General features: G+C 44.9%; 1 protein-coding gene and 1 pseudogene across 1 annotated transcript; one reads left to right on the top strand and one right to left on the bottom strand.

Moving 5' to 3' along the window:
- Nucleotides 1-12207: 12207 nt before the first annotated feature.
- Nucleotides 12208-14680, bottom strand: LOC139705472 (SUMO-conjugating enzyme UBC9-B pseudogene; annotated as a pseudogene).
- A 6370-nt stretch (nucleotides 14681-21050) lies between these two features.
- Marveld1 (MARVEL domain containing 1) lies at nucleotides 21051-25583 on the top strand. The gene is made up of 2 exons (XM_027930372.2): nucleotides 21051-23216; nucleotides 24657-25583. Exon 1 carries the CDS (start codon nucleotides 21206-21208, stop codon nucleotides 21725-21727), a length of 522 nt encoding a protein of 173 aa, XP_027786173.1. The 5' UTR covers nucleotides 21051-21205; the 3' UTR covers nucleotides 21728-23216; nucleotides 24657-25583.
- Nucleotides 25584-26058: the final 475 nt, after the last annotated feature.

Below are 26058 nucleotides of genomic sequence, written 5' to 3'. Positions count from 1 at the left end.
GGTCTGGGGAGAGAGTTTAAGGAAGAGGCAAGGGCACGTGCTAGGGCCAAGACATACCTTTGCTGGGGAGAAATGAAAAGAGGCCCGAGTATGCAACAAGGCCTGGGGTAGTGCCAGCAAGGCGATTCCCTTCCCTGTGGGAAGCAGATGGCAGAGGCAGGCAGTGAAGAAGTTTGCATCTGATCCTCAGGTCAGGGAATAGCATGATGCGTATGTACTATGTGCAAGTAATGCACTTTACAAATATTAACTCATTTTATCCTGGTGACAAATTTGTGTTTTTAGAAGGCGAAGCTTCGAACTTGGAGAGGGCAGGAGTGGGTGCAGAGTATCCATTAGGCTATTGATAAATTGTTGTTTTCTTCCTTGGATGATGAGGGGTTGTTTGTGTACTTGTCCAGAAATGGTCAGGAAGGATGGCTGTGTATAGGCAGTGAGGTCTCCCTGACTTCTTTTTCACAACAAAGCTGACCTCATAAATTTAATCTCTTCTGTAAAAGTTCCAAGCGGGGAGATTACAAGGCACCACACTGAAATTAGTGGGTTCCATTTTGAAAGGTAAGGGAGTGTTTTGAAGCTGTTCTTCCTCATCCCATGGTCTACAGTTCTTCATTCCATCCCTCTGCATAAAAGCAGTAACACCAAATGTTATGCTCTAGCTAAAAAGATGCTTTTCCTTAAGCCCTGGGGAAATGATGAAAATAACAAAGAAATCATTAATGTTATCTCCAATGGAAAGTATTGCTGCAAAACCTCCCGCCAACTGCCTGCCTAAAGATGGACTGTGCATGCTCTTAAACCAAAAACCAAGCATCTGAGCCAGGGACTCATCTAGCCCACTCTAGGCAATAGGAGAGCCAAACTATTGGCTAGATACTACTCAGCATAGCAGTGCTTGGAAAATCTAGGAACTCTACAAGCTATGAGCCAGATGAACATACCTAGGGAGGAATCAGGAACTTGTGGTTTCTGGGTCAGATGTGACTAAGGCTGGGTGGATAATATCTGGTGTCTCCAAACATTTTGCAGCCATGTGACTGTGCTTACCACACAATGGAACCATTTCCATTGTTATAACTTTATGATTCAATATTTCTATTCAGAACGTGGGGCTACTTCCATGGTAGAGTGGGTCACAGGAGACCTGATCAGGAGTGGCATCATCAAGCACCCATAGGAGAGTGCTGAAGACAAAAACCACCAATGAATAGGACCCTATTTTTAGAAGGTTGACTCTGGGGAATATTACCTGGTGTCATTCAGGCCAAGATCTGGTTTTACCTAGGACCCAGATTAAGTCGAGTAAGGAATTCTGTGCCACAAAATCTAAGAGGTACACCAAAAAATTCATAATAAGATATATAACATCTCAATGCAGTATTTTTAAAACTCAAAATTAATGCAAAATATCCATGATGAACAAAATATTGAAATTTAAATAAAGACAGGCTATTGTTTGTTTTATATCTCTGCACTATTTTGTAATGGGAATAGTCATTTCCTATCAGCCCACAGGTCCCAGGCAGACTGCCATCGCAGTGGCTTTATGAGGACTGACAATAGCACATGAACAGATTGGGCAACATGGGGCTTTAAATGAAGTCATGTTTTTTGATTGCAGTGTTTTTATCCACTTTTTTTTCCATTTGGTTCAAAATATGGAAGGGTATTTGGATAAGCACATATTTTTCCTTTTGTCTCAGGTTCCAAAATGGTTCAACTCAGAACTGTTTTTAACCTTAAGGAAATTAAAATCCAAAACACGGGTTCTGTCTGTTCAAGTGACTTAAATTTTCTGCCTTTCAACTTCTCATCTTTAAAATGAGAATAATCATGCTTACAGACATAGCTCAGTGGTAGAGTATATGGTTGGCATGCACAAGGCCCTGGATTCAATACCCAGTACTGCAAAAAATATATATAAATAAAATGGGAATAGTCCTATCTACCTCTCAGTGTTACTGTGAGGACAAAGTAAGATATTAAATAAAGGCTGAGTGCTTCAACCAACAATGGATAGAAAATATTAGAAAAAAAATTGTTTCAGACAATTTAGGGAAAAAAATGTATGGACTTTTTTCTTGTCATTATTCCCTAAAAAGTATAGTATAACATAATTTACAGAGAATTAGCTATTTTAAGTAGTCTAGAGATGATTTAAACTATACAGGAGGCTGGGTTTGGTGATCCATGCCTGTAATCCCTGTGACTCGGGAAGTTAAGGCTGAAAGATACCAAGTTTGAGGTTAGCCTTAGCAACTAAGCAAGGACCTAAGCAACTTAGCAAGACTGTCTCAAAATATAAAATAATCTCTAATACCAAAAAATAAATAAATGAATAAATAAAAATAAAGGATGCATGCAGGTTCTATGTCAATACTATGTGTGTTATTCAGCTTTTTGTCACTGTGACTAAAACACATAACAAGAACAACATAGAGAAGAAAAAGTTCATTTTGGCTCATGGTTTCAGAAATTCAGTCTATGATTGGCCAATTCCATTGCTGTGGGCCCAAGGCGAGGCAGAATATCCTGGTAGTAGGGCATGGTGAAGAAAAGCTGCTCACCTCATGGTGGCCAGGAAGCAGAGATAGATAGAGGCACCAGGGACAAATTATAAACTCCAAAGGCATGCCCCAGTCACCCACCTCCTCCATTCATGCCCCACTTGGTTACAGTTACTACCCAGTAATCCATTCATATTATTAACCCATCAAATGGAATAATTCACTGATTAGGCTATAGCTCATAATCTAACATTTCAGTTTTAGCTCCTTCATTAATACAGGAGCTTTGGGGGGGATAATACCTCATATCCCAATTATAATGCTATACAATTTTATACAAGGGACTTGACCATCCACAGATTTTGATATCTGAGTGTGGGGCTTCCTAGAACCCATCCCCCTGTGAATGCTGGGGGACGGCTGTACCTTCTATACGAAGTCAGTACTGGATTCTTTCCCTTTCCCTATCCTCCAGGAGCTGTTCACACAGCTGGACAGGTCTGGTCCCCCAGTGACTGAGACTGATTCACATGGGTTTCTTCTCCCCTACCCACTCTCTCTTCACCCCCCTCTCTTTTATTGTACTGGGAATTGAACTCAGGGGCCCTTAACCACTGGGCCATACCCAGTTGTATTTTATTTAGACACAGGGTCTCAGTTGCTAAGTGCCTCACTAAGTTGCTGAGGCTGGCTTTGAACTCGAGATTCTCCCACCTCAGCCTCCAGAGCCACTGGGATTATAGGTGTGCATCACCGTGCCCAACTTTGCATGGGTTTTTTGCCATATGTCCTGTTCTAGAGAGAGCAGGGAGAACTTTCACACTCAACTGACAAGCAGATGGTGAGTTGACTTTGATTTTCCTTGATAAATGATTCTAGACATTCTAAGCTTATATATATATATATATATATATATATATATATATATATATATATATATATATTTGTAGTGGGACATAATACTTTTATTCTATTTATTTATTTTTATGTGGTGCTAAGGATCGAACTCAGTGCCTCACACATGCTAGGTGAGTGCTCTACCACTGAGCCACAACCCCAGCCCCTCTAAGCTCAGCCCCTCTAAGCTCTTTTTAAAAACACCCTTCTGTTTATGATATTACACAAGGCAACTTTGATGACAGTCCTTTTGTCTGAAAGTACAATCTGGACAAGCCAAAAAATAACAAAGCCCTACAAGCAAATGGTACATTATATATATGTCATTCAGTTGAGCATGGTTGCACACACCTGTAATCCCAGCTACATGAGAGACTTAGGAAGGAGAACCTCAAATTTGAGGCCAGCCTGGGGAACTTAGTGAGACCCAGTCTCAAAATAAAAAATAAAAGAGGTGGGCTGGGGTTATGGCTTAGTGGTAGAGCACTCACCTAGCAAATGCAAGGCCCTGAGTTCGATCCTCAGCACCACATAAAAATAAATAAACGAAGGTATTGTGTCCAACTATAACTAAAAAAATAAAATATTAAAAAAAGTAAATAAAAAAATAAAAGAGCTGGGGCTGTAGCTCAGGGGTAGATCACTCCTGGGTTCAATCCCCAGTACCCAAAACACCATTCATATAGATTAGAATGAAAGGTGATATTGTATTAATATGCTTGGGCTGCTATAACAAAATGCCAAAGACCAAGCAGCCCGGATGAGAGAAATTTATTTTCTCACAGTTCTGGAGGCTGGAAAATCCAAGATCAAGATGCCAGGGAAAGTGGGTCAGGTGGCACATGCATGTAATCCCAGCACCCCTAGAGGCTGAGGCAGGAGGATTGCAAGTTTAAGGCTGGTATCAGCAATTTAATGAGACCTCCCAGCAATTTAGAAAGACCCTGTCTCAAAATTAAAAAAAAAAAAATTAAAAGGGCTGGGGATGTAGCTCAGTGTCAGAACACTTGCCTAATATGAACAGGGTCTGGGTTCAATCCCCAGGACTGCCAAAAAGAAAAGAAAAGGGCAGCCAATTCCATTTCTGGTAAGGGCTCTTACCAGAAGGCTTATAGACTGCCTTTTTTTTTTTTCTTTAAGAGAGAGAGAGAGAATTTTTTAATATTTATTTTTTAGTTTTCAGCAGACACAATATCTTTGTTTGTATGTGGTGCTGAGGATCGAACCCAGGCCATACGCATGCCAGGCGAGCGCACTACCGCTTGAGCCACATCCCTAGCCCCTAGACAGCCTTCTTCTCATGTGGAGGGGACAGTGGCAAGAGGGGGCTGAACTCACCCTCCTGATAACTGGATAACCAAGCCTCTCCAGTGACATGGACAGGATAGCATCTGTGAAGGCAGAGCCCTCATGGCCTAACCACCTCATTAGACTTCATCTTTTAACATTGTTACCTTGGCGATGAAGTTCCCAGCATGTGAAGTTTGGGGAGAACATTCAAACCATAACAATTTATGAAGTATCAAAACAACACCATGTTGTAGACCTTAAATATTAACATAAGTTTTATTAGTTTAGGCTTTAATAAATCTGGGGAAAATAAATGAATAATAAGCAAATTGCCACCTAGAAGTTAGAGAACATATATATTGTTAGGATACCTTTGACTGTAAGACACAGAAGTCCCAGAATCCTCAGTCAAGAGCCTGGTAGGAAACAGTTCCTAATTCATTTCTCTCCCTCCCATTTCTTGTGGGTGGTTTTTCTTGGTCAGATCCAATTGAAAGCCAGAGAGGAGGGAAACCCCCTGATGTTGAACCGGATCACCCTCCAGGGCAAGAACAGAGTGGAAAACGTGGAGAATGGATCAAGAGGTAAGCAGAAGGTATTATACCAACTGAACTGGCTTAGTCAAGCAAGAGCTTGTTTTCTCACAAGAGGTCCAGAGGCAGGGGGATTCTCAGCACGCTGGCAATATTTCTCCTAATGGCCCCACCCTGGTTGTAGCAGTTTTATAAACAAAATTCAACCAGTGCTGTATGTCTTTCCATACATCAGGGTTTTTACATTTTACCTATTTATTTATAGACAGGGTCTCACTGTGTTGCTCAGGCTGACCTTGAACTCATGATCCTCCAGCCTTAGTTTCCCAAGTTGCTGAGATTACAGATATGCTACCAAGCCTGGGTACCTTTTTTTTTTTAAAGAGTATTTTTTTAGAGCACAATAAAATTAAGCAAAAAGTATAGTGAGTTCCCATAATATACCCATTGTTATGGTTTGAATGTATGGTGTCCCCCCAAAGCTCATGTGTGAGACAATGCAAGAATGATTAGATTATGAGAGCTGTAACCTAACCTACACAGTGGATTGATCCACTTGAGTGGATTTCCTGAGTAGTAACTGTAGGCCAGCCAGGTATGGCTGGAGGAAGTAGCTAGTGGAGATGTGCCTTTGGAATTTATATTTTGTCTCTGGTGAGCACAGCGCTCTCTCTCTCTCTCTCTCTCTCTCTCTCTCTCTCTCTCTCTCTCTCCTTCTTGGATGTCATGAACTGAGCAGCTTTCTTCCGCCATGCCCTTCTGCCATGATGGTCTGTCTCACTTAGGTCCCAGAGCTAGGGAGTTGGCTGATCATGGACTGAACCTCTGAAACTGAGCCAAAATAAGCTTTACCTCCTCTGAGTTGTTCTTGTTGGGTATATTGATCATGGTGACAAAGGTGACTAAAACAGAAATTGAAACCAAGAAATGGGGTCATTGCTGTGACTAATTTGATCAAATGGTTTGGAAATATTTGGAACTGGTTTGTGGGAGGAGTTTGGAAAAATTTGGAAATGCAGGCTGGAGAAGTCTTAGAATGTTGTAAGCTGAGCTTAGTGGCCGATTCTGATAGGAGGTCAGAAGACCAGAATGCTGATAGGAGAGCAGAGAGAGTATAATGGGCTCATGAGGTTTGAGAGGGGAAGGAGAACTCGACTGTAAATTGGACTAGAGGCCATTTGTGATACATTCTGGCAAAGAAGTTGTCTTACTTTTTACTCATGTCCTAGACTTTTGGAGGTTGGATTTAAAGGTGATGGACTAATTAATTTGATAAAATTTCAAGGCAGCACAGCATTCAGGCAGTAGTATGGATATTGCTGGTAGTTTTTAGCCAAGTTTACTGTGATTATTAGAAGCAGAAAGCAGAACCAAAAGATTTGAAAAACTTGCAATCTGTCTAGAAAAGTACATGTAAATCTGGGTCAAGGAAGCTGTGATTGTTGAAAAGATTATAGCTAATACAGAAATTTAAGTATTTTACACAGAAACATTAAGAAAACTGGCTTGAGGGTATCTCAGAAATTGGCAAAAGTAAAAATTCCTTTGAGAAGAGACCATGGGGGCACCTGCTTGCCCAGGGGGTCCAGGAAGTTTGTTCACTATTTTCAGCCACCCAAGCACTCAGAGGCCCCTGCAGCCATGGTCCCAGGAAACCTGGCTACTGATTGCAATGGTAGCAGAGCTTGGTGTCATTCACGTAGTACTAGTTCTGCAGGAATGCAGGATGCTGGAGTTAGGGAGTCATGGAGGCTTCAAGATTTCAAAGGAAGGTCTGGGAGACCAGGCAAAGTGTGGCAGGATCAGAATCCCTACATGCAACCCCTGAGAGGGAGATAGATGAAGATGTGAGAGGAAAGCCAAAGCTGCATGGAAAACCCTGAGATTAAGAGAGGTCATGTTGGCTTCAACTAGGAAGGTCATAGGGGCAGAGCTAAATGAGCCCTTTGAGAGAACATTATGATACCATGTTCAGGACTTTTTGCCCTGCTGTATTTTGGTCTTGCTTTGGTCCAATCCCTTCTAGCCATGCTCCTGTTGCTCCCTTTTGGAATAGAAATGTTTACTTTGTGCCATCATATATCGCATATATGTAAGTAGTTTTTGTTTGTTTGTTTGTTTTGGTTTTGGTACCAGGAATCTAACCCAGGGGCACTCAACCACTGAGCCACATCCCCAACCCTTTTTGGTATTTTATTTAGAGACAGCGTCTCACTGAGTTGCTTAGCGCCTCTATTTTGCTGAGGCTGGTTTTGAACTCATGATCCTCCTGTGTCAGCCTCCCAAGCTGCTGGGATTACAGGCACATACCACCATGCCTGGCACTGTAACTTGTTTTTGATTTTTCTTTTCTTTTCTTTTTTGTACCAGGGATTGAACTCAGGGGCACTCAGCCACTGAGCCACCTCCCCAGCCTTGTTTTATATTTTATTTAGAGACAGGGTCTCACTAAGTTGCTTAGTGTCTTGCCATTGCTGAGGTTGGCTTTGAACTCGTGATCCTCCTGCCTCAGCCTCCGGAGCTGCTGAGATTACAGGTGTGTGCTACTGTGCCCAGCTTGCTTTTGATCTTTATAGAGCTCATAGCTAAAAGTATGCCTTGAGTCTCAGATGAGATTTTGGACTTGGACTTTTGGGAATGCTGGAACTGTTAAGATTATGGGGACCTTGAAAATGGACTAAATGTATTTTGTACTGAGGCAGGCATGAGATTTTGGGGACCAGGGACAGAATGTTATGATTTGGGTATGTAGTGTTCCCCCAAAACTTTATACGTGAGACTGCAAAAATGTTCAGTGATGAAATAATCAGATTATGAGAGCTGTAACCTAATCAGTGGATTAATCTGCTTGAATGGATTTACTGAATGGCAACTATAGGCCAGCCAGGTCTAGCTAGAGGAAGTAGGTACTGGCGCCATGCCTTTGGGATTTGTATTTTGTCTCTGGTGAGCAGAGCTCTCTTTTTCTCTCTGTCTCTGTCTCTCTTTGATTCCTGGGATGGTATTAACTGAGCAGCTTTCCTCACCATGCCCTTTTGCCATGATGTTCTGCCTCATCTCTGACCCAGAGCTTTGAGGTTGACCAACTTTGTGCTGAACCTCTGAAACTGTAAGGGGGATAAAAAGGGGCTAGGATCTCAGTATCCCATCAAAGGCATGCCCCCAGTGACCTAACTTTCTTTCATTAGGCCCTACCTCCTAAAGGTTCCACCACCTCCTTAGTAGCATCATAGGCTGGGGACCAAGCCATTAGCATATGGGCCTTTTGGAAGGCATTTCAAATCCAAACTATAGCATGTACATTTGTTGCCATCAATGAATCTACATTGGCACATCATTATTAACCAAATTCCTTAGTTTATAGAGTTTGTTCTTGGTGTTGTACAATCTATGAGTTTTGACAAATGTCTAGTGATATGTATCTACCATTATAGTTTTAAAATTTTAAATATTTAAAATTTTTTTTTTAGTTGTAGATGGACACATACCTTTATTTATTTATTTATTTTTATGTGGTACTGAGGATAGAACCCAGTGCCTCACACATGCTAGGCAAGCGCTCCATGACTGAGCCACAACCCCAGCCCTCTACCATTATAGTTTTATACAGAATTATTTCACTGCTCTAAAATCCTCTGATGTGCTTATTCATCTCCTTCCCTCCTAACCCCTGGCATCCCATGAATTATTTTACTTTCGCTATAGCTTTGCCTTATTATGGTTTGCATCTGAAACGTCTCCCCAAAGCTCACCTGTTGGAGGATGCGGATCCCAGCGCAGAGAGATGTGGATCTCAGAGGGGTCCTTTGGGAGGTTGTTGGATTATGAGGGTTCTGACTTCATCAGTGTATCAATCTGTTGGTGGATTCATAACTTTATGGATTATTGGGGGGGGGTTAGAAACTTTAGGAGGTAGAGCATGTTTTGAGGAAGTTGGTCACTGGGGCTGTCATGAGATGAGCAGCTTTGCTCCACCACACGCTGCACACCGTGATAATCTGCCTCACCACAGGCCCAGAGATAATGGATCCAAGTTATCATAGACTGAAACCATGAGTCAAAATAAGTATTTTCTCCTCTGAGTTGACTTTACTAGATATTTTGTCACACAATGAAAAGCTGGCTAATAGCATATGCTTTTTCCAGAGTGTCATTTGGAATCATACAAAACAGCCTTTTCAGTTGGCTATGTTTTCACTAAGTAATATGCATTTAGAATTCTTCCATGTCTTGTTGTGATTTGATAGCTAATTTCCTTTTAGCACTGAATAATATTGTATGAGTATTACCAATTTATTTACCCATTTATCCAGCCAAGGTCAATCAAGGACAAGTTTTAGTATGAAAAAAACAAAAAGTTGCTCTAAATATCATTTGTCAGGAGTTTTTGTGGCCATAAGTTTTCCACTCTTTTGGGTAACTATATGATGGAGCACAGTTATTGAATCATTGTATAGTAACAGTATGTTTATTTTATAAGAAAAATGCAAAACTGTCTTCTGAAGTGACTGTACAACTTTGCTTCCCTACCAGCAATGAATTAGAGTTCCTGTTGCTCTGTATCCTTGCAATTTGGTGTTGTGAATGTTTTGGATTTTTCCCATCCTAATGAGTGAACAGTGGTATCACATCATTGCTTTAATTTGTAATTCTCTGATGACATTAAATATTGAGCATCTTTTTATATGCTTTATTTGCTATATGTGTATCTTTGGTTTATTATTGGGTTTTTTATTTACTTATTGTTGAGTTTCTTTTTCTTTTTTTCTGTACCAGGGATTGGACCCAGGGCACTTAACCACTGAGCAACATCCCCATCCCTTTTTATTTTTTTATTTTGAGGGCCTTGTTAAGTTGCTGAGGCTAGCTTTGAACTTGTGATCCTCCTGCTTCAACTTCTGGAGCTGCTGGAATTACAGGCACCACCATGCCTGGTAAGAGTTCTTTATATATTTTGGATAACAGTGTTTTATTTTTTGCAAATCTTATCTCCCAGTCTGTGATTTGTATTCTCATTCTATTAAAACTGTCCATGAATCAGTTTTAAGCAATAAGGACATTCTTTCCCCAAGGCTGCCCATTAAATTTATCTTCACATTTCATTGGCTGAAATGAGATCAGGGGAGTCAAAGTGCCATGATTATCTGAACCAATCATGATTCTTCTTTTCTGAGCACATTGTATCTTATACCTGAACAAACCTGGTTCTAATTGAAGGACAGTGTGGCTTGTAGGTAAGCAATCCCTACTTGTCATAAACACTAAGTATCTTTGGATCTGCTGGATCATTAGGCTTCAGTTGAACAATGGCTTATACTGCAGTCTGAACTTATTGCAGAGTCTTGTCTTAATTTGGAACTGATTAAAAACTGATTAAAAACTTGGCAGAGCATGAGATGTAGGTCTCTTTCACCATTGAAGGCCTATCTGAATATGGTTCAAGTTAATTGAATGCTCCAGAACTTCACTAAAGCATCCAGTCCCTCAACGTTTTTTGGTGGTGCTGGAGATTGAACCCAGGGCCTTGTGCATGTGAGGCAAGCACTCTATCAACTGAGCTGTATCCCCAGCCCACAGTCTCTCAATTTCTGTAGGGCTTATCTCCTACTCTCCAGATCATGTAAGTTTTACTAAGGCATCTAAAGTACTTGTTATTTCCTGATTATCAGACCAACTTAGCCTAATACTGTCAACGTAATAGACCAGTATGATGTTTTATGGAATGTCAAGATGGTAAAGATCTATATATGAAAGAAGGCAGAAGAATTGATGGCATTAACAGTCAGCCTCTTTCTCTATCCTCCCAAGGTCTTGTTCAATGAGCCTGTGAACAAAGTGACTTATCATGGCAGACATGGAGGCGACACATGGGTTTAACTATTTGGAATTTTCCTCACTAAAACTGACCACTACTCTTGCCCACGTCCTGTGTAGGTGATGGAATTTGGGTTTCCTCTCTGTGGAGTGAGCTGGCTACAAAATAAAGCTAAGAAAAGAAGGTGGTGAAAAAACCACACTAACACAGAAAGTAATTTCAGAAAGTGGGGGTGGGACGGCTCTTTGACCTTAGGGGTCTCACTGAGTTGTTTAGCCCCTTGCCATTGCTGATCGTCCTGCCTCAGCCTCCCAAGCCACTGGGATTACGGGCGTGTGCCACTGTGTGCCCGGTCCAATACTTATGTTCTTAAATGAGTAAAAATAAATATTATGTAGAGAACCTGCTTGCAAATGTTAAGTAACTTCTCATTGTTTTCTTTTTTTTTCTTCTTTTTCTTTTTCTTTTTTTATTTTTTTTCATTCACAATCCTTCCATACTGGGAAGAGAGAGTGAGAGCCCAAGTTGTGTTTATTTATATGGGGGAAATATCAAAGGTTTTCTACATAATGTTCTTTTGCCAAATAAGGTAGGAGGTGGGCTGTCCAGGCCCAATGGGTTACTCCCAATTTTGGAGCTACAAGAGCAATCTCCCTAGCCTAGCAAAGACTGAGGTCATGGGCATTGCATAATCCATTAAGTGGGAGGAGCCACAAAATAACTTGGAATGCCAAGCCTTGGCTCAAGGTTGAGTGAAGATGCTAAATAGCTCAGGGTTGGCTTCCCACACACTACTGAGTGGCAGATTGAGTACACCTAATCTGCCAAAAGCAGAGATCCACACAAGGTTCTATTTGGCATTATTCACCAAGGAGACCAGCAAGCCATCTGTGGTAAATTTATTTCATTGCACCTCTTTTCCATGAGGCACAGATCTATCCTTCTTGTGGTAGGCACATGTTCTGAAATTGGACTTGCTTTTCTTGCTGGTGATACTTCTGCTAGGACCACCATCCATGGGCTCACACAGTGTTTAGCCAGCTTCATGGGGTTGCTAATAGCATTACTTCTGGTCAAAGAACTCATTTCACAGCAATGGGCTCACAGTCATGCAATTAATATCCATCACCCAAAAGTAGCCAAACTAACTGAAAGGTGGAATGGCTTACTGAAGACTCAGTTGCAGTGCTGTTTGAGAGACAAGACCCTGAAAGGATGAGGTCCTTTCTTATAGACGCAGTATATGCTGGACACGGTGGCACAGACCTGTCATCCCAGTGATTCCGGAGGCTGAAACAAGTGAATTACAAGTTCAAGGCCAGCCTGTGCAACTTAATAAGATCATCTCAAAATAAATAAATGTGTGTGTGTGTGTGTGTGTGTGTGTGTGTAGTTCAGTGGTAGAACACCCCTGAACTCAATCCCCAGTACTGCCCAAAAAAAAAGGGAGTATATACTTTGTGTCATTATTTGGTACTATTCCCCCAGTGGATCTGAAAATCAAGGGTAGAAGTAGAAGTGACTATACTTCTTTTGTTTGTTTGTTTGTTTTTATTTGCTTGCTACTGGGGATTGAACCCAGGGTCTCACCTACACTAGACAAGCATTGAGCTACATCCCTAGCCCCCCCCCTTTTTTCTATCTTGAGCAGGTTTTTTATTTTATCTTTTTCCACCACTTACCCTGGCCCTTAGATCAATATACCTATAATTCCATGCTTTGCTTTTCAGTTACATATTGAAATGAAAAAGTAAATCAAACTAATGGGACAGACTACTGCTTTGTTTCCAAAAGACACTCTTCCTAAAAGTTACTGGCCTAACGTACAATACTACTACCTCTGTTTGTTTAGTAAGAACCCTGGCAGCATGCTACTATACTTGTAAGATATTCAAGTGCTTTTCTTGCCTTTCATTTCAGAATACTTTTCTAATGTGAAGTTCTGAATTTTTATTTTCTGGCATGTGTGTGTCATTAGTGAAACTGGGAAAGCAAAATACAAAGCCTAAGATGAGAGTTCAAGTTGGGTCCAGAAACATTGGGAGTCCCATTGACATTGCCAGTAAAATCATCAAATGTTCTAGTTCTGTGGCCATCTGTTTAGTAAAGCTTTTTGCATGAACCTTCTATAAAATTTATCTGTTCAAAGGGAACTGATAGTCTCTAAGCCTATAGTGCAAATTAAAAGTTCAGGAATGCAGCAACTGACATTTCTAAAATACAAAACAGATAAAATTCATAGAAGGTTCATGCAAAAAGCTTTACTGAACAGATGGCCACCCCCAGCCCTTTTAAAATTTTTATTTTGCCAGGCACAGTGGTATATGCCTGTAATCCTAGAGGCTTGAGAGGCTGAGGGAAGAGGATTACAAGTTCAAAGCCAGCCTCAGCAACTTAGCGAAGCCCTGAATAACTTAGCAAGAACTTGTCTCAAAATAAAAAATTTTTAAAAAGTGCTGGGGATGTGTCTCAGCAGTTAAGCACTGCTGGGTTAAATTCCTGGTACTAAAATAAATTAATAATAATAATAATAATAAATAAATAAAATTTTATTTTTAGACAGGGTCTTGCTAAGGTGCCCAAACTGACCTCAATCTTATACTCGTCCTGCTTCCACCTCCAGAGTGGCTGGCATTATAGGTATATACCAACATAACCACTTCTGCTTTCTATTATACCCAATAACATACTAGCAAAACTTTTTATAACTGCCCAAATAATCTTGAGTCCTGAAGGTTTTGTTAGGTAGGAGTTTAGGATGTCAAGATGGTGGAAGGTACAGAAAAAGGTACCAGATGGAAGTTGAGTCATCATGTCCCTGTTTACTGGTAAGTCCATAACAACTCCCACCACTGAGGCTTATAGCTTAAGACAACTCCTGCCACAGGTTTGGTATTTTAAGGAGGTACCATAAAGTGGCCAATGGAATAAATGATGCAGGGTCTTCAATCTGGTCTGTACAAGGAGGGGAACACCTCACACATAGCTCAACGTATAAGACAAGAATCCCCCGACATTCTCTCCCTCCCCCATCCCCCACTCCCTCCCTCTCTCCCTTTCTGTCCCTGTCTTCTCTCCTCTGCTTTATAGAGTATTTTCTCCTTCAATAAATCTATGCTTTGTCTGTCACTTCTGTGTGCCACTTTTGCAGTGCCACAGGGTTGCTGTCTACGAAGGTGCAAACTTCTTGCTTGAACACTTTTCTCATATTCCACTCTGTTTTTACACAGTAAATCATGTAGGCCTCTCCTTGAGTGGGGTCTTGCATATTTGGTTCATTTAGAAGTTCCTGTATTCCTAATACGATCTACTTGATCGTGATGGCTGGCCTCCAGTCCTTGTCCTCTTCCAGGATGGACAGACACACCGTACCAGAAGGACACACATTCAGGTGAAATCGTGGTGGCTCAAATTTACATTTCGGTGGTGAGGATGGATGATCATCTTTGAAGAGCATCCACAGCTTGAACAAGCCTCCTTCCCACGAGTCCCCTTCTTTCCTGGGATGGCACATTCCCAATTCATCAGGTTCATCGTGCTGTCTAGGTTCTTACTTGGGACAACCACAAGCAAAAGGGATGGTCCCTCCTCCAAGCTTTTCTCTCCTGGGCGAGTCTGCTGTGGGTGATCCCCGACATGTTCAGAGTCCCTGGGCAGCCACATCCTGGTGCGTCCCATCAGTGGCTTCTTGGTGTGACCTGGACCATGGTGGCCTCAGGGTAGTGAGACTTCTTCCATGATGGTTCAGAGCTAACATGTTTTTGTTTTTTTATTTTGAGACAGGGTCTTGCTAAATTGCAAACAAGGCAACTGCCTTGCCTTTTTGACATAGGTTGGAAGTCCTCAGTGTTGCTCCTGCTGTCCCACTGGTTAAAACTGAGTCATAAGCCCACCCAGATTCACTGGAAGGGTACAAAGACCTAACATCTTGATGTGAGGAGAGCCAAAGAATTTTAAAACCACTACTGTGTAGAGCTAGGATTCAGGCCTACTTGCTTACCCACAGGATCGTTGTAAGGTATAGTAATGTGTAAGTTAGCTCAAGTACAAAAGTAGCCAGAGAGGATAGGTAAAGCTACCTGTGCTCACAGAAATGAAGTCCAGCTCAGTGACCTACAGTAAATCATGGGTAACTGACTGTCGTCCAACTCTTTGTCTGTGTTTGTGCATGTGTGTATGTGTGTGTGTAGTACTGAGGATCAAACCCAGGGGTGCTGTACCACTGAGTTACATTCCTAGCCCTTTGTGTGTGTGTGTGTGTGTGTGTATTTTTTTCTTTCCTGTTCTGGGGATTGAACACAGGACAGTCAACCACTGAGCCACATCCCCAGCCCTATTTTGCATTTTATTTAGAGACAGGGTCTCATTGAATTGCTTAGCACCTCACCATTGCTGAGACTGGCTTTCAACTCACGATCCTCCTATCTTAGCCTCCCGATCCGCTGGGATTACAGGCATGTGCCACTCTGTATTTTTTTGAGACTAAGTCACAGAGGCTGACATCAAACTTGCAATCCTCAGAGTCCCTGGGATTACAGGCAGGCATCATCACATCTGGTGTCAGTTTGACCAAGCCACAGGTGCCCAGGTATTTGGCCTAACATTATCCTTGGTGCTGTGATTTGAATATGATCATTCTCCTTCGAAGCTGATGTTGGAATCACCCCTGGGCACTATGATGTGGTGTTGAGAGATGTCCTCTGCTTGGTGATCTGGTCGCTAAGTGGGTTTTCTGCCTGTCCCTTGGAGTGAGCTCTCATCCAAAATATGAGATTAGTTCCTGGGAGAGCGGGTTGTTATAAAGCAAGGGTGTCCCCTTGTTGCACCTCTTTCACATGCATCTGCTCCACTTCTGTTTTTCTTCCATGAATTGAAGCAGGAAAAGGCCTTCACCAGATGTAGTCACTCAATCTTGGACGTCCCAGCCTCCAGAACTATGAACCAAAATAAATCTCCTTCCTTTATAAATTACCCATTCTCAAGAGTTCTGTTATAGCAACAAAAAAATGGACTAAGATGGCAGATGTTGTTGATGGCTACCAATTCATATGTTCATATGAATTGGTAGCCTGAATTAAGCAGATGGCCCTCCCCAGTGTGGGTGGGTCTCAGGCAATCTGCTGAAGTCCTGATAGATCAAAAGGGATGCTCTGCCTATGAGCAGGGGGGACTTCTCCTGCCTGACTGCCTTCAGGCTGGGATGAGGGGTTTTTCCCATCTTCAGACTCAAAGGAACTTTGGTGGTTCCTGGGTCTAGAGACAGCCAACCTTTGGACAGTAACTATATACTATTGGCTCTCCTGGGGCTCCAGCTTGCCCACTGCAGATCTTGGGGCTTGTCAGTCTCCATAATTGTGTGAGCTGATTTCTTATGATCTCTGTCTTTTCCTCCTTCTCCCCTTCCCTCTCCCTCCCTCCTCTGGCTTGGTTTCTCTAGAGAACACTGATGAATACATCGTTCTTTTCACACTAGCTTCCTCTGTTCAGAACTTCTACTCCCCACAAATTTGCCTTATGCACTGGCTTTGGCTGCTTTAGCAAAACTAGTTCCTCTGGGGAATTAAATTCCAGGAAAAAGTTTCCAGGAAAAGGTTTAGCTAAATTCCAGGAAAAGGTTTCCAAAGGCCCAGCTTTGGTGGGAAGTGGAGTGGGGGACGTGGCAGCTGGGCCTTAGAGTATAAATCTGCCCATCTAGAACTGCTTCTCCAACAGGGGCCAAGCAGTACAGGGAAGGAGAAGACTACCATGAGGAGGTGAGCCTGGGAAAGCGGTGCAGTTCCACTGAAGATTCCTGCTGCCTCTTTTGGTCCCTGAATGCCATGCTCTTGGCTACTTGGGCCAAGGTTCTCTTGAGTCTCTAGTGGCTTCTGTGACCCTTGATCTATTTGAATCATGGCAACAATGTTCCACTCTATCTGTCTAGATTAAGGGGAGATTTCTTGGCAGCAGAAAAAAAATCAATGTTGGGGAAAAGTTCCATATCACATCTTTTTTTTTTTTTTTCCTTACTACTGGGCATGGAACCCAAGGGTGCTTTACCATTGAACTAATCCCCAGCCATTTAAAATTTTTATTTGAGATAGGGTCTCACTAAATTGCCCAGATTGACCTCAAACTTGCAAACCTCCTGCCTCAGCTCTCAAATCACTGGGATTACAGGTGTGCCTCAATACCTGTCCAGGGAATGTTTATCTGATAATTTAGTTTTAAGAGTCAAGGCAGGATTCTGCAGGTGCCGGTACCCATCTGCTTTATTGGTACATATTTTGCCTCTACTGTTAGCTGATTTGTGGCAAGTACCAGCCTGGGGCCTGACACATAATAAGTATTAAACAAATGTGTGTTGAATCCATAAATGCAATACTTTTTACAGCAACCCAGAGACTAAAGACCGAACAGAATGTCACTCTGATTAGCAAGTGCTAATCGTCAGATCTCAGGGTGGGCAACACGCTCCTCCTTACTGTCAATTGCTTGCCTTCCTTTCTGGCCATATTAGAATCATTGCACCAGGGCTTTAGAGATAATAAACTAAGAAATACTACATCTTGTCCCTTGAGCAGTCTGGACTCTACTTTTGCTTGCAAGGTTTCCTCTGCCTAGAACACCTGTCAGGGTCTGCGATTTCACCCCACTGACAAATAAGCTGGTCTGGTGCTATTTCATAGACATGAGACTCCTGACTCAGAGGCAAAACAACACGAGCATCATAATTATGTCTTTTCCCCTTGTCCTCAGCCTTCACAAGGCAACATAGAGAGGCCCAGATGGACATCACACATGCATTGGGACTTGACTGAGAAGTACTGAATTTGGGGAACCCCCATGACTTCCAACATCACCATTCCTGATGTAAGCAAGCCTGCTCTTTGGGGGGAAGACATTCCCTCATCTCTCAAGGTTGCAAACACAACCCTAAGGAATGATTGAGCAGAGATCATGGCCTTGCATTATTGGCATCCCCAGAACTAACAGAGGGAACTCAATACCCATGGGGATTGCCACTTTCAACAATGCTATCTCCCACAAGTACTTGCCCACAACCTGTCTTACCTCCAATGACCTTATACTTGAAGAGTCCCCAGGCCTCCCCTTATAGTTCTCTCTCATTCCCTTTTGTATTTTCCTTATAATCCTCATCTATGTCATTTTTGTGTCCACAACAGTCCCTCTGCTTCCAGCAAAGTACCAACACTTGCCGGCAGGCATAGTCAGTCCTCTTTGTTCCTGCATTCCTCATCCAAGGGTCTGCATCTAGCAGGTGCTTAGACCAGATTTGTTAAGCTGGATGGAATCAAGATCCTTCAGCATAGTTATGCTTTTCCAGAGAGTCTGCTCCACTGCCTCTTGGAATGTTTTCAGGATTAGAAAGGCTAAAAATATCACCCTAAAGCCACTGCAGGGTTCTTCCTTGTAAGGAGCGGGATTTGACTCCTGAGGCTGAAAGTTTATGCCCACCAGGTGGCGCCCTGACTCGCACAGCTCCAGATGCCTTTTTTAGAAAGGTATTCCCTCTTCCCTCCTTTTTGGCCCCCTGTTCCTTTAGGTCATTCTGCTCAGAAAACTCAAGCACCCAGATTCAGTTGCTAGTTGCCCATCTGAGCCTCAGACTAGGTCAGGATGGGCGTCCAGAGAGCACTGAGGATGTCCTTCTTGTGGATGTTAAGGCATGCTGAGGGAGAAACCCTAAAATTGAGTTGGAAGACCTAGTTCCAACCCTGCCACTTACAAGTCACGTTCCTTTGGGCAAATCACTAAACATTCTCTGGGTCTCTGTGAGAATAGCTGAGAAAACAGTGTGGGAATTATGTAAAAGTACTTGGAATGTGGACATGGAATCAGCTCTACCTAAGCTCCTGCTTCAACTGTCACCCCCAACTCTGAACTTCTTCAGCCCCCTAAGTCCTGCTTTCCCCATCAGCAATTGAGAGCTAATAACAACCATTTTATAGGGTTTGTGTAAGGATCAAATTGAACCATGAAAGTAAAGTGCTTGTCATGGTACAGAGCATATGCAGTAAATATTCAATTGATAAAAAAATCACACATATATTCTGTATCCTCAGCTCCTTAAACAGGGCCCAGCACTGAATAAGTGTTTAATATCTACTAGTTGAGGCAAAAAATGAAACAGATAAGGAAAGGCACAAAGAGGTTAAGCAGCACCCCCTCCAGGTTCCTGCACTTGAGAATAATGAAGCAATGATACATAGCCAAGTAGTCTGACGCCGGGGTCTGTACCCTGAGCCACATCGCCATGCTGGCTTACATAGATATGGATGTTAAATGTCACCATTTGTTCATTTAAGATACGCATGCAGAGCTTTCTCACATTCCTACATGAGTAGGCTGAGTCGGTAATGACAGGCATTAGCCCCCTGAGAAGCGATTTTTTTTTCCCCCTAGAAAGGATCCAGGCTGCTGGAAGAGGGAACTGCTCAGCCAGGCCAGAGGGCATTGGATTCATCTCAGGACCAGGATATAAAGGACTAGTTCTGCAGTGTAGGATCAGCTGGACGTCTGATGTAGGCATGGTTCCCAGGGTAAGAGGGGCCTTCTCAGTTTCACTGCTGTTCCTGCAGTCATTCAGCCATCGACTCCACATGTATTTACTGGAGTCTCTCCTCTGTGCCAGGACCAGGCAGAGATGAATAAGACATGATAACCAATGCTTATGATGTAGCAGACTCAATACTACGGTGGAGGGATGGTCCAAAAGGAGGTAGAAGAGCAAGTAATCAATAGCCTGGGAGATTAAACTCAAAGCTGGAAGCATTTAACATGGGCATTGAAGGATAAGTAGTTTTCCAAGTGAGCTCTGGGAATGAAGAGCATTCTAAGTTTGTTTGGGGAATAAAAGGCCTGGTGGGGTCAACATTCTAGGTGGGAGCATGGGTATGGGAAGGAAGAGAAAAATCAGGAAGTTGGAAGTTGACTGGGGACAGATTGTGAAATGTGCCATAGAGAAGAGATACAACTCTATCCTGTGGTTAGTGTGGAAAGCAGTGTAATGAACAAGGTCTGTTTTAGAAAGTTGCTTAATAGCCCAAAGGTTGGTCTGAAGGGGGAGAAGAGAGACCAGCAGTAATTACCAATGTCCTGGTGTGAACCCCTCCTGGTTTCGTTTTGCTATCAGTAAACTGAGAGAAATAGTTGTTTATATCTCTTGGAGTGTTTCCAGGTTTAAATGAAAACTCAGGTAAAACATTAGCATAGCAGTAACAATAATGCACAGCCTCATAGGGCCCCGTTACAGGCAGTTTGGAGGAGTAGTTACACACAAGGCCTGTGTTGTCTCTTGGACCTGAGTATATGTCTGGGTAATGCTGGGTAGTATATTTTGATTCCAGGCAAGGTGAGAAGATGGCCAAGGAGCGGTTGGATGAAAGGGAGCAGGGTTACATGCTTTGTGCTTTGCCGGTGGTGTGTAGTGGGGCATCTGGAGGAAGATGGTTCCCTTCTGTGAACTCTATGGAGAAACAGCCGGAGCCCAGCTTTGGACAGTGGGCAGGAGTAGGATACGTTCAGGTAAGAACGACCATCAGTTGAGGACCAACACGGCTCTTCGGCGCCTATGCAGGGCCAGGAGGCCTCAGTGGGGTCTATGACAGGAGAAAGGGTGAAAGTGGCCTAGCCAGAGGCTGGGAGAATTCTTGTTGAACAGCCTTCCCTTTGGAGGCTGGGCCGGAGCCCCGAGGCAGAACGGGTAGGGGCGGCCCCAGATGTGGCGAACTTCGCCCAGTGGCGCAGGAGGGCAGGGCGGAAGGGCCGAGAGGAGCTAGGGGGTGCCGGGCGCTCCGCCCTGTCCCGGGGATGCAAGAATCTGAGCCGGGAGACTGGCGCGGAGGGGAAAGGGGGGCGCCAGGGTGGAGAGCCAGACAGAAAGAGAAATGGCAGGAAGCCGGGAGGAGCGAGTGGGGGTGGAGACCATCGAGGGGAAGGGAAAAGGGCGGGTAGGAGGTGGAGAGAGGGAGAGAGAAAGGAGGGCTGGAGGGAGAAGACCGGGGAGGAAGGGTGGGGTAAAGAGGAGAAGCAGAGAGGACTAGGAGGGGAGACAGACGCGGCGGGCGCAGCGGCCACCTCGGCTGGGCCACCCCCGCGAGCAAGGCGCCGCCATTCCGCTGCTTGGAGCGCCGCCGCAGCCGCCGCCGCGCCCTGGGGCCATGCTCCCGCCGCCCCCGCGCCAGCCGCCGCCCCAGGCGCGCGCTGCCCGCGGAGCGGTGAGCCTGCAGCGGCCTTTTTTGCGCGGCCCGCTAGGCGTGCTGCGGCTGCTGCAGCTGCTGGCCGGCGCCGCCTTCTGGATCACCATCGCCACCAGCAAGTACCAGGGCCCGGTGCACTTCGCGCTCTTCGTGTCGGTGCTCTTCTGGCTGCTGACCCTAGCCCTCTACTTCCTCACGCTCCTAGGCAAGCACGAGGTGGTGCCGGTGCTAGGCTCGCGCTGGCTGGTGGTCAACGTGGCTCACGATCTGCTGGCGGCCGCACTCTACGGCGCCGCGACGGGCATCATGATCGACCAGACGCAGCGCCACAGCTACTGCAACCTCAAAGATTACCCACTGCCCTGCGCATACCACGCCTTCCTGGCAGCCGCCGTCTGCGGCGGCCTCTGCCTGGGCCTCTACCTGCTCTCGGCGCTCTACGGCTGCTGCCGTCGCTACCAGGGCAAGCAGGAGGTGGTGTGAGGCTGCCCGCGCTCTCCGCTGCCGGGATTGGCGCTGGGGACCCTCCGGGGTCTTTCCCGCCGTCACCGTCGCCGCCCAGCGCGGATGCACCCTGGCAACCTCCTTTGCCCTGCATTTCCACCGCCGCCCGCGCCCCGGACCCCAGACATGCAGTTCCAATTCGACAGCAGCGCCTCAGCCCAGAGTCCGGAAAGCAGTGCCAGACGCACCCTCGGACTCCAGGGACCAGCGCTGCGACACCAGGAGCGGATGCACACCCTCAAATGGGCCGCCCCGAGGCGAAACTTAGATGTTCCTCGTCCCCTTCCCTGCGGAGAGCAAGACGTGGACAGGCGCCGCGTAGATCCGGGGGAGGCTCCTAAATTGGAACCACTCTTTGGGCTGCACCACTGCCCCCTCCCTCCCGCCCAGTGGTCAGAAGAGCAGCCCCTTCCCAGGCCCTTCTTTCAGCCTTGGGTTTGTAAAAGGCTTGCTGGCAGCGCGGGTGGAGCTGGGGACAGGCCTCAGCTGGTCCTGAGACGAGTTTGGTTTTCGTTTGGGATTGTGCGGGAATCTGCTCCAGCCCCTCCCTGCCCATCCCTCGGTGCTTCTTGTCCTGGGGCCAGTCTGAAGAGGAAGGGATGGATAGGAAAGGCCAGTGGACTATACCCTTACACCTCTGAAGCTTCTCTCGGCTCTGCCTTCTCCTCCTTTGTGCTCCGGATTCAAACAGGCCAGACCCCAAGCACACTAACCTCCTTGGCCTCGCAGTGACACAATTCTCTTGAGGCTTCTGCTCAGCCCACCGCTCAATGTTTGCATTATGGATCCCACCAGACCATCGGGAATGTTAGAGTGAGGCCTACCCCTGCTTTTTACAGGTTGGGACCCAGAGCCAGCTCTTAGGAACAGCCAATTTAATATTAGAATCTGTTCTCCCCACAGGCGGCCCAGCTGAAACAGTAGGTGTCCCGGGAAGCCTGGTTCAGGAGCTACCTCTTAAAGACGGTTTTGAGGTCAAATGGGTTTGTTAGAGGTGTTCTCTCCCCTTGTTGGAGTTTTACAATGTTTATTAACTTGTAGCAAGGACTCTGAGAAGTCCCCTAGCACAAGAAGCCCCAGTACAGAAATTTAGTTCACTGTGTTAATTACTTCTGGGCTTGGGCCAGCATTGTCACCTTAAGGTTCCAGGCAGTCCTGTGCTGACCCAATTCTCATTTATTCCCATGGAAGATTTAGGAAGCCCCCTCCAGAGAATTTTGTTGGCAGGAGGATGCCCAGGGCAGTGAGGAAGGAGTAAGCTGCCTCTGGCCAGCCAGAAACATGGGCACTGGTAAACTTGAACATTCCTTTACATTGTTGGAAAAATGAAGCCAAGGCTCTCCAGATGGTTTCCCAGTCAAAAGGACCGTCACCTGTAAGATCCTGGCATTAACTCAGCAGCTGACAGGGTGGGCCCTGCTCACTGAAGAGAAGAAGTATCTCTGGAGCAGGGCAAACAGCTGGACAGGTAAGGTAGTTCTTGGTTTTCTGGAAGGGGTCATAGGGCTTTAAATAAAAAGCATAGAACTTTCTCCTTTTCCAAATGTTAAAGGGTTTTTATTCAGAGCAAGTTGGAGGAGCTACAGTGATAACCACAATGTCCATAGAGTTGGGTAAATTCGAACTTTTTACTAAATTCTTCAAAGGTCTGCTCTTTGAAAAAGTTCAACCTCCCCTGGATCAGAAACCAGAATAGGGTAGGCCATGGACTGGGAATGGAACCCAGGGCCTCAGGCATGCCAGACAAGCATTCCACCGGTGAGCTACATCACCTTCCCCAGTGAGCTGTTCTTAAAACTTAGGCATAGAGGTATCTTTGCTGTGGTTAGGAAGGTAGTGGTTCAGATGGGGGTGTAGAGCAAGTATGTAAGTTTTACATATCACCTAATATAGCCCTACTGTGTGGCTGGCACTGCTTGGGGTATTTTACATGTATTCATGTATTCTCTTAGTAATTCTATTGAAGTGGGTGCTAATATTCTTCTCACTTTTTTTTTTTTTTTTGCATTAGGGATTGAACCCCAGGATGCTTAACCACTGAGCCACATCCCTAGCCCTTTTTATTTTTTATTTTGGGTCAGGGTCTTGCTAAATTGCTTAGGGCTTTGCTAAGTTGCTGAGGCTGGCCTCGAATTTATGATCCTTCTGCCTCAGCCTCCTGAGTGGCTGGGATTATAGGCTGTGCACCATGCCCAGCCCTTCTCATTTTTGTATGAGGAACACGAGCCCCAGAGAGGTTAAATAAGGTGTCCAAGATCTCCGCCATGATCAGTGATGGAGCATACATTGGAACCCTGGCACTCTGGCCTCTTTAGCCATGCTATATACTATACTAAGTAGCACCACTACATACTAAGTTTGATACTGTCAGTGTGGTTGTTTATTTACTTACCGGTAGTGGGAGTTGAAACCAGGGCCTTGCTCATGCTTAGCATTTCTTCATTTTTTTCTGGGGTTGGGGATGTGGCTCAGTGGTAGACCATGGATGGGCTTAGCATGAATGAGGCCCCTAGGTTCAATCTCCAGCATCAAAAAACTCCTTTTTTTCCTAAGTTGTGGTAAAATATTCATTACACAAAATTTACCATTTGAACCAATTTTAAGTGTACAGTTTAGTGGGTGGCATTTTGTACATTCACATTATTGTACAGCCATCCCCACCATCCATCCCCAGGACTTTTTTCATCTTGCAAAACTGAAAATCTTCATACCCATTACAATTGTGGTTATTTTGTTGTTGTTTTTCTCTCTGGGAAATCCCAGAACACTGAGCCCTATGGGTCTGGAGTATTTAATATTTTAGTGGGTTGAGTCTCATGGAAGGGTAACTGTTCCAGAGCCTGGAGTGGGTGCTGCTAGGTTGTCTGGAATGCCTCGGAAGCCCAGTGACTTTCTTCTTTTGCTGCAGGTTTCCATGTTGCTGAGGCTGGTGGAGATTGCCAGAGCCCGTCAGGCTGACCTCTCCTAAGCCTGCTGCCGTGGTTGGCAGGGCCATGCTGGCCCTGACTGGCAGATGGATTCAGAGTCTTCACTACGGAAGGGCCAGGTGGGAAAGGGAATGGCCTCTGCCCAGCAGTTGCTTTCCCACCATCCAAGAGCCGGGATGGTGAAGATTTATTTGTGCCTTAACCCAAGATAATTCCTGATTCTCCTTGTGCCATGATTTGGGCACAAGATTCCAGGCACTTGGAACTGAGCTCTGTACCCTGTACAGAGTGGGTTTTAGTTCCACCTTCAATTCTTTTTGCTTTGGCATTTTTTTAAGATCACCATCTAAGCTGAATGCTAAGCTCAGGTCCAGCTCCCTCAGGATCTCCTTCTCGGGGCCCCCAGCCCTGGTGCCCTGCCTGTCGCCAAGTGTCCTCACTCAGGAGCAGACATCTTGGCCTTCATGGTGCCTTGTCCACCCAGATGTGCCTATAACATTCCAGATGTGGCATGTGCCTTTCCACTTGGCTTCTAGTGGCTCTGTGGTCCCTGCGAGATGTGAGAAGGATCTACAGGACTACTGCCACATCTACCCTCCCATCTCCACGGCCTTAGTTTTGGCCACCTGTTTTGCCTAGAATTTTGGATACTGAAGGTAGTAGCATAGGCCTCCCTTTTTGATTCTAAGACTCCAGAACCAGCCCAAGACCTTCCTGGCAGCTCACAGCCCAAAAGTCTGGGGCACTTGTGGACTGGAGAGATGATTTTCACAGTGTTCTACAAAGGCTAAGAGAGAGAGTGGGTTTAGGAGGAGTGAAGGTGGTAAGAGAGGGGACCTGTGTGCCTCATTCAGTAGTTTAGCGGTGGTTACCAATATGCTTTTCTTAATAAAGTTTGTTTTGTCTGATCTTGGCATCTGTGTCTTCTGTCTTGGTAATCTGCAGTAACCCTTGGTATCTGGTCCTCCAAGCCTCCCTCCAGGTCCTCATGCCACATTGCCCTTCGGCTGCCTCCTCTCTGCCTCCCTGCCTCCCCCTTTCCTCTGGGAAGGAAGGGAAACCTAGTTCACAGATTTTCCATGCAGTTCAGAACAGGGCACAGGGGTTGCCTGAGGGCAGGAACCAGAGGGAAGAAAACTGTGTTTGTTTCTGGCTGAGGCTGGAGGGAATTCCAAAGGCTCCTGGCTCAGCTCTCAGTGTATCTGTTTGCAAGCTCCATTGCCTGTCATGCTAGACTCAGAATAAATGTTCTAGTCTAACCCCATCATCTTGGTGGGGTGGGGGGACAAAGTTCAGGGTGTGGTAGCAACTCCTCACAGCTGATCTGGAGTACAGCTGGAGTCTCCTGGAGCACAAGCTCTGGTTTTTGTCCTGTAGACCACT

Source organism: Marmota flaviventris, chromosome 4 (genome assembly GCF_047511675.1).
Source record: "Marmota flaviventris isolate mMarFla1 chromosome 4, mMarFla1.hap1, whole genome shotgun sequence".
In the NCBI taxonomy this organism is placed as follows: domain Eukaryota; kingdom Metazoa; phylum Chordata; class Mammalia; order Rodentia; family Sciuridae; genus Marmota; species Marmota flaviventris.
This window is presented reverse-complemented; position numbering and strand designations above follow the sequence as displayed.